The sequence below is a fragment of the Asparagus officinalis genome, chromosome 5 (assembly GCF_001876935.1).
Source record: "Asparagus officinalis chromosome 5, Aspof.V1, whole genome shotgun sequence".
Lineage (NCBI taxonomy): Eukaryota > Viridiplantae > Streptophyta > Magnoliopsida > Asparagales > Asparagaceae > Asparagus > Asparagus officinalis.
Window position 1 is genome coordinate 57,009,591 of NC_033798.1, and position 20,049 is coordinate 57,029,639.

General features: G+C 37.6%; 1 protein-coding gene across 1 annotated transcript; it reads right to left on the reverse strand.

The window, feature by feature from the left end:
* LOC109841858 (homeobox-leucine zipper protein ROC1-like) lies at positions 6,825-18,106 on the reverse strand. Its single transcript, XM_020410790.1, has 7 exons — positions 16,539-18,106; positions 16,299-16,416; positions 9,145-9,345; positions 8,949-9,069; positions 8,538-8,767; positions 8,343-8,440; positions 6,825-8,263 (listed from the first exon to the last, which is right to left on the reverse strand). Exons 1-6 carry the CDS (start codon positions 16,619-16,621, stop codon positions 8,423-8,425), a joined length of 771 nt encoding a protein of 256 aa, XP_020266379.1. The 5' UTR covers positions 16,622-18,106; the 3' UTR covers positions 6,825-8,263; positions 8,343-8,422.

The window sequence follows — 20,049 nt, forward strand, 5'->3', positions numbered from 1 at the left end:
TTTGAATTTTATTGATTATGGTTATTGATGTGAGTATTTTTTGTTTTATTTCAGCTAATTGATTATGGTTATTGATGTGAGCATTTTTGTTTTATTTCTGCTAATGCATCTGCTGCAATAATTTCTGCTAACATCAACTCAATTCCCATGCTAAATGGGACAAACTTCAAGGTTTGGAAAGAGAACATATTAATTGTTCTTGGCTGCATGGATCTTGACTATTCATTAAGAACTGAACAACCCCAACCTCTCAATGCGGAAAGCACTCCTGATGCAAAGAAGGAGCATGAGAAGTGGGAGCGTTCAAATCGCATGAGTCTTATGATCATTAAGCGCGGCGTTCCGGAAGCCTTCAGGGGCATAGAATCCGAAGGGATTACTAAGGCTAAAGATTTCCTTGCCGAAATTGAGAAGCGTTTTGCGAAAAACGATAAGGTAGAAACAAGCACGCTTTTAGCTCGCTTGATTTCAATGAAGTATAAGGGCAAAGGAAATATCAGGGAGTACATTATGGAAATGTCTCATATTGCTTCAAAGCTTAAGGCACTTAAACTCGATCTTTGTGACGAGTTATTAGTGCATCTGGTTTTGTTGTCTCTTCCTGCACAGTTTAACCAATTTAAGGTCAGTTATAACTGTCAAAAGGAGAAATGGACTCTAAATGAGCTCATTTCATACTGTGTGCAAGAAGAAGACAGGTTGAAGCAAGATAAGACAGAAAGTGCTCATTTGGCCTATGCCTCTAAGGATAAGGGCAAGAAAAGGAAGAATGATAAGGAAGCTGCTAAGGGTCCAGTTGAGAAGAAACAACATAAGGATAATCAGGGTTGTTTCTTCTGTAAGAAGCCTGGACATGTAAAGAAGGACTGTACAAAATATCACGCCTGGCGTGATAATAAGGGTACGTTCCTTGCTTTGGTCTGTTCTGAGGTTAATTTAGCTTCAGTACCTAGAAACACTTGGTGGTTAGACTCTGGTGCTACTACTCACATAAGTGTTTCTATGCAGGGTTGCCTGAGCTACCGAAAGCCAAGTGATGTTGAAAGACACATCTTTGTGGGCGACGGACAATCGGTAGATGTGGAAGCAATTGGGCACTTTAGGTTGTTGTTAGGAACTGGTTATTATTTGGATTTAAAAGATACTTTTGTAGTACCGTCTTTTAGACGGAATTTGGTTTCTGTTTCTGTATTGGACAAATCAGGTTATTCTTGTTCATTTGGAAACAGTCAATTCAGTTTATCTTTTAATTCAAATGTTGTGGGAACCGGTTACTTGAGTATTTATGACAACCTATATTTGCTTGATACAATTGCTTCTTACAATGAATCCTTGCATGTGGAATCACGTGGTACTAAGCGTAAATTAAATAAGGAAAATTCGGCGACATTATGGCATAAGCGCTTAGGTCATATCTCAAAAGGTAGAGTTGAGCGTCTTGTGTCTGATGGCATTTTGGATTCCCTTGATTTTTCGGACTTCGACGTATGTGTTGAATGTATCAAGGGAAAACAGACCAAAGTGAAGAGATTAGGTGCCAACAGATCTTCGGATGTCTTAGAATTGATACATACGGATATTTATGGGCCATTCCCTACGGAATCCTGGAATGGTCAACAATATTTTATATCATTCATAGACGATTACTCACGTTATGGGTACCTATATCTTATTCATGAAAAATCTGAGTCTCTGGACATGTTCAAAGCCTATAAAGCTGAAGTTGAGAATCAACTCAACAGAAGAATTAAAACCGTCAGATCTGATCGTGGTGGTGAGTACTACGGTAGATATGATGGTTCAGGTGAACAACGTCCAGGACCATTTGCTAGATACCTAGAGGAATGCGGTATCATCCCACAGTACACCATGCCGGGTTCACCTAGCATGAATGGTGTAGCTGAAAGACGAAATAGGACTCTTAAGGATATGGTAAGAAGTATGATTGCTCATTCTTCTTTACCAGAGTCACTCTGGGGAGAAGCACTTAAGACAGCAGCTTACATTCTGAATAGAGTACCAAGTAAAGCAGTTGCTAAAACACCTTATGAGCTTTGGACTGGTCGAAAGCCCAGTTTAAAGCATTTACATATTTGGGGATGTCCAGCTGAGGCAAGGCCTTATAGGCTAAATAAAAAGAAATTTGACTCTAAAATAGTTAGCAGCTACTTTATTGGGTATTCTGAATGTTCTAGGGGCTATAAGTTTTATGATCCCACTATAAGGAATATTTTTGAGACGGGAACAACAACATTCTTTGAGGATGTTAAGTTTGGGGGGAGAAATAAGGTTAGAAACATTACTTTTGAGGAGGAATTGGTTTCAGATCCAATCCATACAGTTACTTTTGACAATATTCAGGTTCCTATACCTGTTGTTGCTCAAGAAGTAAATCTGGAACCTCAAGATGATAATGTTGAACAACTCCCTGTTCCAGAAGAACAAACTCAATAACCTCAAGAACTAGTGCCATTAAGGAGATCCACTAGAGAAAGGAGAAATGCTATTTCGGATGATTATATTGTATTTTTTCAAGAACATGAGGAAAGTAGTGGAATGTTAGAAGATGATCCAATCAACTTCTCTCAGGCCATGAAAAGTTCTAACTCTCAACAGTGGATTGATGCCATGAATGAAGAGTATAAGTCTATGCAAGACAATAAGGTTTGGGAACTTGTCCCATTGCCAGAAGGTGCAAAACCAATTGGTTGTAAATGGATTTTTAAAACCAAGCGGGATGCAAATGGTAATGTGGAGAGGTATAAGGCACGTCTTGTGGCTAAAGGCTATACTCAAAAGGAAGGCATTGATTATACAGAGACTTTCTCTCCGGTTTCATCGAAAGACTCTTTCAGAATAATCATGGCACTTGTTGCTCATTATGATCTTGAGTTACATCAGATGGATGTTAAGACTGCATTTCTCAATGGAGACATTGATGAGATGATTTATATGGTGCAACCAGAAAACTTTGTGTCAGGAGACCCAAAGAATATGGTCTGCAAATTAAGGAAATCCATCTATGGACTCAAGCAAGCTCCTCGTCAATGGTATCATAAGTTTCAACAAATAGTTATCTCGTTCGGTTTTGAGATGAACATTGTTGATGACTGTGTATATCACAAGTTCAGTGGGAGTAAGTATATTTTTCTGGTTTTGTATGTCGATGACATATTGCTTGCCACTAATGATATAGGCATGCTGCACGAAACCAAGAGATTTCTATCAAAGAAATTTGAGATGAAAGATCTTGGGGACGCCTCTTTTATATTAGGGATCCAGATACATCGAGATCGCTCTCGGGGTATTCTTGGATTATCACAAAAGAGCTATATCGATAAGGTACTTAAAAGGTTTGGCATGCAAGATTGCAGACCAGGTGACACCCCTGTTGCTAAAGGAGACAAGTTTAGTCTCAATCAGTGCCCTAAAGGTAACCTTGAAATTCAGGAAATGCAGAAGATTCCTTATGCTTCGGCTGTAGGAAGTCTAATGTATGCTCAGGTATGTACGCGTCCGGATATTGCGTACATTGTTGGGATGTTAGGCAGATACTTAAGCAACCCTGGTATGGATCATTGGATAGCAGTCAAAAGGGTTATGAGGTATCTTCAGAAAACAAAAGATTACATGCTCACATACAGAAAATCAGAGAAATTAGAGGTCATTGGGTATTCGGACTCTGATTTTGCTGGATGCCAAGATAGCAGGAAGTCTACATCAGGCTACATTTATATGTTAGCAGGAGGAGCTATATCATGGAAAAGTGTCAAACAAACACTAGTAGCTTCCTCCACTATGGCAGCAGAATTTGTAGCTTGCTATGAGGCATCCAATCAGGGAATATGGCTGCGAAATTTTGTCACGGGACTGCGCATTTTGGAAAATGTTGAAAGACCACTAAGGTTATATTGTGACAATAAATCTGCAGTAATGTATTCCAATAACAACAGGAGCTCAACTAAGTCAAAACATATTGACATTAAGTTCCTGGTTGTGAAAGAAAGGGTACAGAGTGGACAGATATCCATAGAGCACATTGGGACAAACTCCATGATAGCTGATCCTCTTACTAAGGGATTGCCACCTAAGGTCTTTCATGAGCATACTGCTCATATGGGTGTGGTATTATTTGAGGATATTATGTTTTAGTGGGAGTTTGTAATTGTGGTGCTTTATGTTTGGTTGTATTGTCTGATCAGAATAAAGTATTCAGTTAAGACACTCTGTTACATTATGTTTGGTTTTGACATCACTAAGGAGGACCAGTTGAAAATAGACATGTACTGATCACATTGCATGTAATTTTCATGCTGCACATCCATGATTGATCTATGTCGTTTGATTGTATTGGTATATGTGACCATTGATGGGTCGAGTCATGATAAATGTGATGAAGGCCGCTTTGATCCTATATTGATATAGTCAATGGACGAGATTGTTCGGAAATACCTTTTCAGTGATAGCAATTTTTGAGCTCATAAGGTTATACACAATTTAAGGAATCATATGGTGCCCAAGTGGGAGATTGTTGGATTTAATCTAATAAATCTATTTGTGGGCACATATGATTAAATAAATATGTATTGCTATCTTTCAGGATAACCCACTAAAGTGATCAATTAAGTTGGGTTAATGGGTATTTAAATATAATCATGGGGTTATATGTGCAGATACCAGGTTGTAATTGTGATTTATTGAGGGGCTAAATTATAAAAGTACAACATCTATAAATAAGGGGTTATGGTCCCTAACCTAGGGTTACACTCTCTAATTCTCTTCACCCCCATCTAGAGAGAGAAATTCGGATTTAGAAAAACCCTAAGGTTAGAAGTTCATCAAAAACCCAAATCAAGTTTTCTTCTATGGATTCAGGTATAAGCTTCCGCTCATTTATGATTCTTGTTAATCTCTTTGAATTAATCATGGATATATGGTTTTAGATCTTAAGTTTTGGTTTAGATCTAACAAATGGTTGTACAAGTTTGCGTTCCAATGGAGGAAAGTTGACAATAGTAATTACTATAAGAAATTCTTTTGTTTTTTCTTTAAGTGAGTTTGTGCTTGAAGTTTAATACAATATACATATTTTGTCCCAACTTTAACAGGTTCGGTCTTGAATCATAATCTTCGACCGGAGTATTGCAGCCATGTAATTGTATAATGGCTCTGAGTGATTTTGGATGTGAAAATAATATTGAAAAAATGACCTGAAAATTCATAATGTCATAATTTCTTGATATCAGAAGCAAAACTTCGATAGAGAGTTCATGGGATTTGAAATTTTCAACCAGAGACAAAAATGATTGAGAACTTCATACTTAATCTGCACGAGAACAAAGAAAGCTGAGGGGTTTTGTTGGAAAATTAGGGGGTTCAGTTGAAAAACAATGTTATGAGGGTTTCCTGAGAAACGACCCAAAGTTTAGCTATTTTATTTTATTTGATAAAAAGTTTAGCTCTTTTATTTTATTTTATTTTATTTGATAAAAAGTTTAGCTCTTTTATTAATAGCAAGTTTTCTTGAATTTTTTTTTAATTATTATCTAGGACGACCTTGAAATTTTCTCTCTCTGTTTACATTGCTTCGCTTTTTGTTTCCTACTGATAACCAAAAGGAAATAAATTTTAAATAATAAGACCAGAAGCGAGTCCCAATTGCCTCCGCCTTACACCACAATTATGATATGGCGACAGGGCAACAAATTAATTAATAGAGACCAATTTTAAAACTTAAACTTTAATAAATACAACCATAACTTAAATGATACTCCAGTGTAACAGATTGGGTAACCTCCAGACATTATTATTGTATTTTAAGCAAGTTAAAGTATATTAATTAGTTAATGTATACTTAAGCATGATACTTTTTAATTTCCCAAGGACTATAATCCACTGCAAGGGATCAATGTCGCTCAGTGGCCATTTATTTAGCAAGCCTAGCTCATGCTGATTCTAGGTGCGCCATTGTTTATTAAAAACCACTCCTTTTACCTTCATTTGCCGGTCAGCTGTATAGTGGGGAGGGGTTTAAGGACGGCTAGATTAGAGGTAAATTACACTAAATCCCCAAAAAATTTCCAATCGCAATAAAATCCAATAACCTTTTGGAATTACAGAAAATCGCCAATAAGTTTCCACATTTTGCATATAAGCCCCGTAAATTAGAACCGAAAACAACATTTAGAGGCATTTGAAAGGAACTGGGGGATTACTGTAATTTTTACCCAAAAAATATTGGGGGTTTTCTACAAAAGTTATTGAATATTTACTCCAAATTGCTGAAAGTTCTTAGAAAATTAGTGTAATTTACTTTTACATTAATGGTACACTGAGAATTGTTGAACTAAGATTAGTCTAACGTTAACATTTCTTGGATGAAATATTAATCAAACGCTTAAAGGCCACTATAGTGTAAACATGAATTTAGTTGTGGCACTTAAAGTAGCCCCATCATAGCGTTCTTATTTTGTGGATTCTTTCCATGAATATAAATCCTGAAGGGTGTAGAAGCTCCAGAGCCACCATGGTTATTACTCACTTTGCCTTGAGATATCTTCTCTCAAAAGAAGTTTGGATGAGTATAATCATAGACTATCAAAGAACCTGCATAAAGCACCTTAGTGGAACCTGTAGGGTTGACTCAGCGATGTAAGACCCTGCTGAGCTCCTGTTGGGGGACGATCCACAACAAGAAGTCTTGTGGTCAAACCTCTAGTAGGTAAAAAACCCTTGGGCCAGCGCCAGCCATGAAGTGTGAGCGGGGATCAATCCCATCCGAAAAGTATGGGGATACCTCGAGGGAAAAAGTATAAATAAATAAATAAATAAATAAAGCACCTTGAGATGGAGGACTACTATCCACAGTTATTGATGGAGTAAAATAATGAGGATACTAATTGACAATAATAATAAAACCCATCAGAAAAACTCCTATAAGAATGAGGGGCTTTTTATCATACATAGAGAGGTTAACTAAATTTAACCCTCCCAGAGTTTGGTAACCCTTTGACCAAATTAACCAATTTGATTGTTTAAAAAAGGGTTAAATCTCTTTAACCTTTCTCTTAACCCCTCACCAAATGCCAAATGGGGCCATAGAATCTGCACTCAATTGAAAAGGAGCATCAACTGACGACCTTTGCTTGATTATTAAACTCATGCAGTATCGACCACTCCTATGATTTTATCTCATGTCAAAAAAAAAAAAAAAAAAGAAATATGGAGGGCTCATTCTATTAAAAAAAAAGGTGCTGTAAGAGGCAAGATGAAGTGGAAACCGAAAGAGAAGCTTGAGAGAGAATAATGGAAGATTAGAAAGGCGTGTACATGTATGATACATAAGGTAACAGGTCACGCCTTTTGTTTCTATCAGATGACTCTGGTTAAGGATTAAACTCTGCTCCAAATTTCACATGTATAGTACGCATAGAAGACATGCAATCTTTACTCTTTTTCTTTTTCTTTTTCTTTTTCTTTTTCCTTTTTTTTTCAATGCAAGCTATAGTTTTCGTCGTACTATCAAAACCATTTAATAGAACTGAAAGAAACACATCTGACTGAATTAGAGAAATATTCAATGCAAAACGAACTGATTTTCTTTCCACCAGACATGGAAGTTGCATCATAACACAATTAACATAAATCAAAACCCTCGGACTTGGTGAAAGATTTCTGCCACTCTTAAGAGCATACCATGGCATTCTGAACGTGTCAGATGAGATTTGATCACCTTAAGATTAAAACTTCAAGCTCTCATATAGTTCAAATAGCTAGAGACTATATATATATTTACGAATATAAATAAGATCACATATAGTTCAAAATAGAGAAAACTAATTCCAAACATCAGTTCAGCTCACTGGATTTGATCAACTTACTGGTCTATATTGATGGTAATGGACCTCATTAGACATTGTGATCATCATTCAACATCACATCCTCGATATTTTTCTCAGCGTGCAGTACCAAATTCTCAATGAGAGCAACACTGTCATGTGGCAGATCAGCTTGTACGTTAAGAGTCCATAATGATTTGAAACGAGACAGTAACAAGAGAACCACGATTTAGTGAAGGTCCATCAGCAGCTATGGCAAAGCCTGATGGTAAAAGGTGGACTTCACCGGAGTCCGTTCCATTCATAAGCTGATTCATGTCTTTTTCCATCACTGGAGCAAAGACCGCATATGAGCTCGCTACATCAAAACTGCTCTCTTGAAGGATGATAATCACTTTGTTAGAGATTTCCTTGAAAGTCATATCCTGACATCATGTAAACAAATTTTATTAAATGAATGTGGGCAATAAAAGAATTCAGTCTTATGGGCTTTCTTTAACTTACTCTTAAACAAAGGAGTGAAACGGTGTCCTCTGTTTCTTTTCCAACCACTATTTGATCTATCTTTTTGGCATTCAGATCTTTCACGAGAGGATACCCACCTATTCCAATTTGAAATTGAAGAACTAAGCATGTGAAGTAGGATATAAAAGAACTGAGAAATTTAAATTGCTACAAGGAGAATTGAACTTCGATTACCTTGGCATAAGTAGTCTCATCTTGAAGAATATTATACACTATTTTTGGATGAAATGGTAGCCAAAATGAGGTGGATGCAGTAAGCACGGTGCTTGATGGCCTGGTAGGATCATTAGCGCTCTTTCTAATCACAAGGCGCACATTACCTATGCTCATATCAGATACAGCTATACAATTTTGAGTAAAAGAGCCCGTCACACTAGAAAAGTTCACAACCATCCGTTCTGCCACTCAGTATGCTCTTTTTCTTAATGTTTGTTCTCATAACTGAAAATAGAACGATAATTCATTATGCATTCATAAATATGCATAACGTAAACCTTGAACATTAATCATATAGAAGGGATTAGCATCATCATCATCAACAGAAGTATCCACATCGAGTTCCTTTATGATTCTACTGCGATCAAATTGTCGCTTCAAAGTCACTACCCAACGTCTTGCACCAAAATGCTAGCCCAGAGTCGACAAGAGTGTTATACCTATTATGGACAAAACTATTATCCACTTCAACATTCTCAATCCAGATTACCTACAAAATGATAATTTTGTGATTAGATGTGCATATAGAATAAAACTGTGTTAGCAATATGTTCTTTTAATTTACCTTGAGATATTCAAATGACAATATTTCAATTATACACCCGGATGGTTTTCTCAAGCATTTTCGAGCATCACAAGGATCAGTGGAGTCCAAAGAGAAATCCACGATTGCCCAACATCTATCTGACATCTTCTTGCAGAATCTTAGGAACACACATTCTCGTGTTGGAACAAGAGGGGATGGGAATTGGTATTCTGCTAACACCTGCTTGAATTGAAAATGGATAGAGTTAGATATAAAATGCAAGTTAGTAACATGAAGATAATCTCCGTGCTTAACGTTTGTTGTCAAAATTGTAAGGATAGATCACTATATAAAATACCCAGGATACTAATAACAGTGGGATTAATACTACTAAGATGTAAATTTGAATGATAATAACAGCAGCAACATAAACGAAGTCTCTATCCCAAATGTTTGGTGTCGGCTACATGAATCCTATTCTTCCATTCCGTTCTATTAGGGGCCATTTGAATGATAATCATAAATGAAATAATTCTAGAATATAGTCAAATTAATCTAAGAGAAAAACTGAAAATTAAAAGGAATTGAAGTGGCTTATTTAGGTTTGTCAATATCAAATTCTTCTAGCACGTATACTCTTTTAACTTATGAGCTAACCACAAGGAAGTATATCAAAAATAGCCTTACTATTTCTTGGTTTATTGGAAGACCTTTATGTTTTCTGCATAATGCTTCAGTTTCAATATAAAGAATTTCTGCTGGTATGGACACAATCATCTTTGAAAAAACTAGGCGAAAAATTCAGAATACAAATAGCAAGTTAGCCTATTGTGCAAGTCGTGAATTATCACTCAATTGTTTAATTTTCCGGACATAAAAATACGAGTTTTATATGTAAACATTAACCAAGAATTAATTTCTTCTAGGCTAAATAATCTAAATGAACAAACCAATATCAGTGTTCTGTGAAGCCGTGAGATTAGTGGGGCCACGCCCACGTGAATTGAGCGGAGGAAAGACATGTGAACGTGGACATCAAAACCGCGTGAGGGGACTTGATTGCGGGGGCCACGACTTTGTTCGTGGGAGAAGTCCAGCGGGTTTTTTTTTTTCTCGTGAACACGTGAAGGGGCCAGGCTATATATAGGAACAGTTTTGTTCCTAGGTTTTGTGCAAGTGGAAGCAGAGGGGACGAAATTTTGTGGCGGCTGGGAGAAAGGCAAAGTTTTGTGCGGTTTTGGAGAAAAAAAAAATAATCGCAGAAGAGAGAGGGCCTTTTGGCGGCTGCAGAAGCAAAGTGCAAAAGTGTTGGCAGCGTTCTTTTTGGACGGCGTGCAAAGAGTCCTTTTGTATTTTTGAGAGAGATATTTGTGTGAGAGGTTTGAGAGATTGGTTGAGGGTTTAGATTGAATGATTATAAACCCTAGTTGTATTCTCTCCCTCTAATAGTAGATCTCCCCCTCCTTGCCCCGTGGACGTAGGCAGTTTGCCGAACCACGTAAAATTGGTTGTTTGAGTTTGTGGCCATTGTAATAGTTTTTAGGATCCCTCGACGCGCAGTCCTAGAGCTGACGAGAGGAAGAGCAAATATCCCACTTTGATGGGATATTAGGCTTCAGATTCTTGTTCCCTTTGAGAAACAAGAATTCTTATCGATCTTTCTCTCTTATTGTGCACCAGAAACTCTGCCGGAATTTCCGTTGCGCACAACAAGTGGTATCAGAGCCCAGATTCCAGATCTAGGGTTTGGTTGGAGGAGTAGATCAATTTGGAGGCCCGTTTAGGACTTCGTTGGTGATAAAGGTGGGATCTTTTGGTAAAGACTCTATCTTTCAGTTTTGGATCTATTCTTTGTTCATTGGTGCGTAAGATGTCGGGGAAAGAATGTGCTTCGGGTGTCGAGGGTGGTGCTTCTGGCGCGAAGACCATTCAGAGTTTGAATATCCACTCTATGAAGATAGATGTGGAGAAGTTTAATGCCATAAACAATTTTGGATTATGGAGATGCGAGGTTTTGGATGCGCTGAACGCGCAGAATTTTGGAGGATACCTTGGAGTTAGATGACAAGCCAGATGAGATTGAAGAGAAGGTTTGGAAAAAGATGAATCGAACGGCGTGTGGTGTGATTAGGTCTTGTTTGACTCAAGATCTAAAATATGATGTGATGAATGAGACTTCTGCGAAGAAGATTTGGGAGATTCTCGAAAGCAAGTATTTGACCAAGAGTGTGGAAAATCGCTTGCATTTGAAGAGGAGACTTTATCGTTTCCAGTTGAAGAAGGGAACCTCCATTAGAGATCACATGAACCACTACACAAAGCTTCTTACGGATTTGACGAATGTGGATGTCAAGATTGAAGATGAGGACAAGGCGTTGCTGTTGTTGAGTTCCTTGCCCGACGAGGAATATGAGACCTTCATCCTTACTCTTATTAATGGGAAGGCATCCCTTTCGTATAGTGAGGTCACTGCTGCATTGGTGAATTATCTCAGCTTCGAAAGAAGGATAAGGAGAATTCGACTGAGTCGGTAGCAGAGACGTTGGTCACAAGAGGGAAGAATCCGAACCGAAAGAATTGAAAGTCACAGTCTAGAGTAGGAAAAGATCAGTGTGCTTGGTGTAAGGAGACTGGTCATTGGAAGAAAGACTGCTCAAAGCTCGATGAATGGATGAAGAATAAGCAGAAGGAAAAAGGGAAGCAACCATCATCAGAAGCAAACATCGTATCGGATGGTAATAATTCTGACTCTTCTATTTATTCGCTTTCTATCAGTCCTACAGCTAGCTATTCGGAGGAATCTGAATGGATGTTGGATAGTGGTGCGACCTATCATGTGTGCCCTAGAAGGGAATGGTTCTCCAGTTTTGAGAAGCTGGTGGATAGTGGTGTGGTGTACATGGCTGATAACCGTGCATGCCAGATCCTTGGGATAGGAAGAATTCGCATAAAGATGTTTGACGGGACTGTTAGAGAGTTAAACGATGTGAGATATGTTCCTTCTTTGAGGAAGAACTTGATCTCGATTGGAGCTTTGGTTGGAGACGGTCTGAAGGTTCGTGTTGAGGACATGGTTCTTGAGATTGCGAGAGACTCGTATTTTGATGAAGGGCGTCAGGAGAAATAACCTGTATTACTTGACTGGAGGTATAGTGGCAGGTGGAGAGCTGACGACTTCTGTTGATTCGACTAGACTGTGGCATTTGGGGCTTGGCCATTCCAGTATTGATTCCTCGCATAGATTGAAAGAGGGTGCAAAGACCTGCAGTTTGAAGTCCAGTGAACATGTTAATGTGAGCAAGAAGACCGAGGTGAAGTGTGGCACCTCTATTCACCGTGCTAAGGGTCGTTCTGGAGGAGTTCACGTGGATGTTTGGGGGCCTTCCAAGGAGGCATCATTGGGAGGTAATAGAAGTTTGGTTTTCTTTGTTGGTGGCTGTTCTAGGCGTGTTTGGGTTGCAACCAAATCCCCTTTGGAGAAAGTCCTAGTAGTATCCAACAGATTGAAGAAGTGTAAGATAGACAGAAAGGTGAAGGTACTCCATTCTGGTGGGAGGTACAAGATGGACCTATTTCTGTATTGGAGCCGAGCTCACGGCATTGCGAGACACTTCGTTAGAAATAAAATCTTGGGGCAACTAGATAAGATGACAAATTTGGAGAACCGTGCCTTGCTGGAGAAGGATCGGTGTTTGTGATCGAGCAATGGTTTGCAGAAGAGTTTCTGGACAGAGGTTTCGACATATTTGGGTCATCCTATTAAAGAGTTGTCAACTGTTACGATTGGAGGTAAAACTCCATTGAAAGATAGGTCTGGTAGTATCACTTTGTATGAGGCTTCGATGAGGGAGCCAATTGACTCTCAGCAGGTGGAGAGTTTTGGACAGACCTTAGAGGTATCGCAGCGGGTGGAGACTGATGCTACTCTACATTGGGTAGGGATTTTCCCACATACTCCAGGTCATTCTGCATTGGTTGGGATTCCAGCTGAGATGACACAGCGTGGAAGTCATTTGGATTCGGATGCAGATGATGAGTTGGACTTTGATTCGAATGCAGCTGACAGACATAGTTTGGATACGGCCATTGGTTCACCTCAGGTGGAGGTGTTTGAGGCTATTGGAGGTGCTATCAGTCGCAGAGTTGATGATATTAGAGAATGATTGCGAACTCTTCTAGTGGATTGAGGCCTTTGGAGGCCATTTGGGTGAACTACGTTCGGCTTGATTCCTTGGGCAAGAGGATACGTAGGCAGTCTTATGATGCAGCCGGTTTGGATTTTGATGGGGGTGAGATCGATTTGGTGAGTTGATACTGACATTTGGAGAGTGTTTGCATTCTCATTTGGGTTCTCGACTTGTTATGGATTGAGTCTGTTGTCGTGAATTGTTTCACGGTGTACTGGACACAACAAGTGAGACATTTGGTTTGGTTGGTGTCGGCTCAGTTTTGAGGAAACTTCACCGAGGTGGAGAATTGTGAAGCCGTGAGATTAGTGGGGCCACGCCCACGTGAATTGAGCGGAGGAAAGACGTGTGAACGCGGACATCAAAACCGCGTGAGGGGACTTGATTGCGGGGGCCACGACTTTGTTCGTGGGAGATGTCCAGCAGGGTTTTTTTTTCTCGTGAACACGTGAAGGGGCCAGGCTATATATAGGAACAGTTTTGTTCCTAGGTTTTCTGTGCAAGTGGAAGCAGAGGGGACGAAATTTTGTGGCGGCTGGGAGAAAGGCAAAGTTTTGTGCGGTTTTGGAGAAAAAAAAATAATCGCAGAAGAGAGAGGGCCTTTTGGCGGCTGCAGAAGCAAAGTGCAAAAGTGTTGGCAGCGTTCTTTTAAGACGGCGTGCAAAGAGTCCTTTAGTATTTTTGAGAGAGATATTTGTGTAAGAGGTTTGAGAGATTGGTTGAGGGTTTAGATTGAGTGATTGTAAACCCTAGTTGTATTCTCTCCCTCTAATAGTAGATCTCCCCCTCCTTGCCCCGTGGACGTAGGCAGTTTGCCGAACCACGTAAAATTGGTTGTTTGAGTTTGTGGCCATTATAATAGTTTTTAGGATCCCTCGACGCGCAGTCCTAGAGCTGACGAGAGGAAGAGCAAATATCCCACTTTGATGGGATATTAGGCTTCAGATTCTTGTTCCCTTTGAGAAACAAGAATTCTTATCGATCTTACTCTCTTATTGTGCACCAGAAACTCTGCCGAAATTTCCGCTGCGCACAACATGTTCCATCGTGTCTCCTCGCCAGAAGAAAGAACATATACCACTATTGCATGATTTGATACAATGGTAGAGAAAACACTTGACCACTTTTCCTGCAAACCATATTTTTTTTCAAGAAACATATACATTGGTCCTCAATGAATTTATTTATCCATAAAATAAAATAGAAAACTTAAAAGTGACTTTTACCACATCCCTAAATATCTCGATCAGTTAATTAGCGCTCATAAAAATCTCAGATTCTTCTCGTGTCCCCTCGCCCTTCAAATTAGTTGTTCTGATCTTTCCAAACTTCCAAAAATATTCTTCTTGGTTTAGAATTTTCAAAGAGGAGTTGGTGTTTGACAACCATAGTGGCTCTTCTATTTGTGCCAAAGCAAGAATCTCTTCCATTAGCAAGCCTTAGCATATTACTTCTATCTTTCAATATGTCAGTTAAGCTCCTCGTAAACTCATATTGTTTAACCACTTTTCCTCTCTTATTAGACTCAGTTATCATGTCAGCTGGTTGTTTTCCTGAAGATATCACCATTGAGGAGGCAAGATTTGATACTACCGACTCACCACCGCGTAATGAAAGTAGTGTTGATGCCTTCATTATCTATTTCATGTGTCAAATAAGATCAAGAAAAAGTAAAAAGACAGAATTGTCAGTGTCCAAAATCTTCACACCTTGTTTCTTAACTCCTTGTTTCTTAACTGAGCATTCTCAATCCAAAGCTTATTCTTATTAGAGGAATTCTCTCCAGGAATCAAAGGATTCCCACAACTGTTGCAAGAGGCAGATCTCATATCTACATTCAACGTTGTGCTCTGAATGATAAGCTTATTGTTTTCTTCTTTTAGGTTCTTGTTCAATTAAATCTCAGTTTGCCTCTGTGGTGTTATCATCAAATGAAAAAAAAAAGAGGGTAAATTACCAGAAAAAAAGAGAATCATATAAGAAAATAGAGGGTAAATTATAAGAAACCCCCTTTTTATGCCTTGTTTTGTCAAGAAATCCCCTTATTCTAAAGGTTCAACAAAAAGTCCCTTATCTATGATAAACCTTTAATTTATAGTTGTGTTCTTCAGACCTCTAGACAAAAGTTTATGTAAAAGGACCCTTCCACTACACCAAAAGTCCAAAATTGTGATTGGAGTTGAACATTATAATTTTATATTCTAACAATGCCATCACAGGTTGAGCACCCTTCTCATGGACCGAAACCTGGACCATGTAGTGGCATCTATTTAAATACTCTTTATATTTGTTATTAGCGATAACTGAACCTGGGTTACTCCGGTACCATGTCAAATGACCCTCCGACTGTATCAAAACTTCAAAGTTGTCATCAGTGTTTTAAATATCGGCCGCCATGTTGGACATGACGGTGGGTCAAGTTTGAAAAACCCGACTCGGAAATCAGGTGTCTACAATTGGTTAGTGATCTTAACATCAATAAGTTATGTACTTTTTCATATGTTTAGACAATATAATTATCATGTATGTGAAGATTTTATTTATGATATTATATCAACCTATCCGATATGGCAATCCGATATTTTTTTCATGTCCCCGATATATCCCCGATTTCCGCTATCCGACATGAATTTTGGCCAACCGACATGAACCCGACATCCGACATTTAAAACATTGGTTGTCATTAAGGTTGAGGGTTATAACTTTATATTCTAACAATTTGCATGTTCTATACGTCTGGACGAACGTCTGCGCTTTAGAATTCACATACTTTTGGAGTTGAAATAAAGGGGAAAAAGGCAAGTCGTCTGCCAAGATATCTGAAGAACCAAGTTCCATTAGAGAACTAAAGGATTAAGAAAAGGGGTTTTTTGTTAAAACTTTTAATAAAAGGATTTCTTGAAGAACAAGAAATAAATGAAGGGGCTTTCTAGTTATTGACCCAAAAGAGTAAAGGAATGTGGTCAACATTGACATTTGGAGAGAGGAATGGTCAAAAGGTTTGACCTTTTGTTGATTTCTCTTGTTTTGAAACCAAAAGTTGATTTGTAGAGGATCCACACCTAACTTATCACTCAATATTTGTCGTTGTCCTTCATTTGGACATGAATCCTGCTTAAAAGACCTTTAAGAAAACAAAAAGGAAAAGAGTTTAGGAACAAGAGATAAATAAGGGATGAATAATTAGAATAGAGAAATAAATAATTTTAGTAAGCAAAGAAATATTGGTCTTTAAGGATCATACACCTCCATTCTCCTAGTTTGCTCAGTAGTAAGGTAACAGTATAGGTTTCTTCTATTTCCATCTTCACCATCTTGTTGAATTTCATCTCAATGAGAGTGTGAACAAAAGGTTAGATCTATGCATCTCTTGTAATTTTCTTTTGAGTAATATTGCAAAACTAATACTTTTTTTTCATGAAAAGTATGAAATGACAATGTAAAGATAACCCATGGTAACTTTATACAGAAAAATGTAAATGGAAACAAATGAAAAAACTTTCATAACCATAAGTAAAAATTTGGCACAATCTCACTTCTTCTAGTTTGAGAAAATAGACTAGCAATAGAGAGAATTGAGAGATCTAATTAGGAAATTGCATTAAATGCTAAGACCACAACCTTCAATGCTCTAACAGTGGATAGAAAAAGAAGTTAACCAAATGATAGAAAAGAATTTCTCCGGGAAAAAATACAAAATCTTCACACAACCTTCAAACATTATAAAGGAATAACTATACTCACCCTTCTACGATGGAACTCCATATCTCACGCACACACTCTCTCCTCCCTTCCTACATTACATTCTATAGAGGATCCTCTATATAAATCATTTCCAACTTTCTTATTTTATCCATTTTTTGAGTCTATATACCCTTTGTTGGGTTAGGGACCAAGTAAGATGCAGAATTATTGGAAACAAATTCCACTTTCTGGAGTTTATCTTCTTTCTTTTTCTTTTCTTTTCTTTTACAATCCATTAATTTTATGAGAGAATCTTCCCCATCGATAGCAATTCTAACTCCATATATCATTGTTAATGGAATGTGATATCACACTAAGTAATCAATTTTGAAAATAGTCGGGCGTGCACTACTAAGATATATTTGGTTCGGAAAGACTAGGCAGTCACTAAAGTCCATATTGATCTGCATAACACAACAAAGAAAGAGATCGACCAGGATTAGTGCCCGATTGTTGTCCCTTTTAAATGAGAAAGTAAGGAGTTGAGACTTCAATTTGCATATCTTTCTGCCCTTTACAAGAGGTTTTTATACATTTATGATAGTTATTTTGGCAATATCAATAGTTTTGCATTAATTAAGTCAAAAACAGATAATTCCCTTGCCTCATCAGACAATGCAGTAACATTGCAGCCTTAAAATGTGCCCTGTTATTCTTCTTTCAAGCACGAAAACTATGAAACTGTAGCCTTTGCCTTTATCAGTTTGACATGTTCTCGTCATAAGTCTTATCTGAATCTATAATTCCATTCACTTTCATGGACATCCACCAGATATCTTCCAAATCCAAATTCACTGTTAAATTCTATAACTTATCACAATATATAAACTAACAATAAAAGAATAAAAACATGGGTTTCCAGAGAAAAATATATGCCATGAGTAAATTCTTGGCATCATTAATGACTAAAATGAAATCTGAAATGCTTTTAGATAAAGTTCAACAATTATATAATTTTGCACTATTCCACATCCGACTTTAGATCAAGATAAACCTAATAGAATTAAGAGGATGAAAACTGATATGGCAGATTGACAGTCCTACACTACAAGTTAGCATACTTATAAATTATTAGATAATAATATATCATATTTCACAAACAATAACTAGCAGTTATACACATTTAATTAACAAATACGCAAAACTAGTAATAATATCACAGATACTAAATGTAATATTTTATTTAAGAGTATGCATGGAATTAACATTTTGTAAGAGAGAAATAAATAAAATGATAAGAGTTAAAAGTAGGGATGTTTAACGAGCAACTATGGGCGGGTTGTAAATAGGAGGGCGCATTTATGCCCCTCATTTATGGTCCATTTAGCAATTGCTAAATGGGTCATGCCTCATCCGCTAGCCACCTATTTAAATACAACACTACATTCTAATTCCTATTCCAAAGCAACACTGTTATTAACAATACACAACACAGTAGTAGATGCCTTAAAACCCATAATGTTTACCAGCACAGGAAGAATAATGTGTAGCATTGCCAGAGATCATGTTGCCAAATGCACCAAAAAAGTGGATTGTATTACAAAAAGTTGGGTTTTTTAGATAGTAGTCCTTCACCCACCAAGTGAGTATCCTAGCGTAAAGGGCATCATGTCCTCCCAAGACTCAATACCACCCGCCAGTGAGTTACCTCACATAGTGGGCACTAAATGCATGAAGACAGAGCATCAAAAGACCATGACAATAACAAGTGTTATTATTTAAGGCAAGAATATGTTCAAGGCAAGAGGCCACAGTGTTAACATGATCATTCATGAAAATTAACAGTATAATATCAAAGTGGACAAACAAGATAATCACAATTGCAAGTATTTTGAATAGAACTTCTATGGAACAAGAAAGTATACAATTGAAGTTCTAAGTACCAAAAATAAGGGAAGGGTTACCGACCGGTTGTGTGAAGCGTTTCTCCAATACAGATGTTCAAGCCCAAGGATTCAGCTCCTACACATATGTACATACATATACATGTAAGATTCTATAGAACTAGGTCTCGGACTTTTTTTCCTGACTTACAATTTATTTCATGTTTTATGTTTTGCTCAAAAGGTTACACTCAAATACTCATAATATGCACAAACTGTGAAATGCAATGTAAACTAACGGATTCAGATAGATAAATGGGGGAACAGATGATGTCGAAATTCAATGTAACCAGAGCCAAAATGCTCCTACATGATTCTAGTTTCGATAACAACAAGTGGTTTATGAAAATGAATTTTCTGTAGAGAGATATGACCTTTATAGTGCATGGGTGTCAGCTTTTTAAAAACATGCATTTACAGACAATTCATCCTGAAATACTCGTTTGATTTTGGTGATCAAGTTGCATAAAAAACTAGCAAAATTTGTACTGAAAGAAGATTTATGAGTCTACTTTCAAAACCAAAAACCCACTTTATTTCATTCAAACCAAAGATAAAGTTACCTGCAAAATAATCCAAGAGGGTCAGACTGACTTCAGAGTGCACGTGCATCAAATTTAACTGAAGAATTGAGGTAACAAATGAACTCCAAATTGAACAAAACTTGTGCCAAATGAGAGCTACATGAGTCTAGTTTTTAGATTAGAAGACTATTCAAAAGGATTTTTCTAGAGAAAGATATTAACAACAAGTACTGGAAAAATCTGTTGTAAATTACATTTATCGACATGGAAGCCTATTGAGTTACTGACCAGAGCAAAACCACAAGAAAATTAACATTAGGAAACTAAGAACAAGGAAAGATTACATTTTTCTTGATAGCTCAGATCCATATGGACTTCAGATGCATAAAGATGTGAGCTTTTTCAGCATAGAGAGACATGCATCCACATATACTTGAGTGTAGCCTAACTTCCAAATTGCTCATGCATGACCAAAAATGGTTTAAAACTTTAATAAGTCAGATTTTAACCTTATTGAAGTACTCTACAAAGAGGATTTGAGATTATATATCAACATGTGTACTTAGCTTCTCCTATTCCAAGACTTTCTTGCTCCTAACTTTTCTC

What these genes read in the sequence shown, in the direction of transcription:
- LOC109841858 (XM_020410790.1), bottom strand. Translation starts at nt 16,621, where the DNA reads ATGAAATTCAACAAGATGGTGAAGATGGAAATAGAAGAAACCTATACT. An exon ending in ACAAGAGAAATCAACAAAAG is followed by an intron (nt 9,346 to 16,298) that starts GTCAAACCTTTT and finishes CAATTCAAGCAG; the next exon opens with GTGTTAGCAGAATACCAATT. An exon ending in TAGTGACTTTGAAGCGACAA is followed by an intron (nt 8,768 to 8,948) that starts TTTGATCGCAGT and finishes GAGCATACTGAG; the next exon opens with TGGCAGAACGGATGGTTGTG.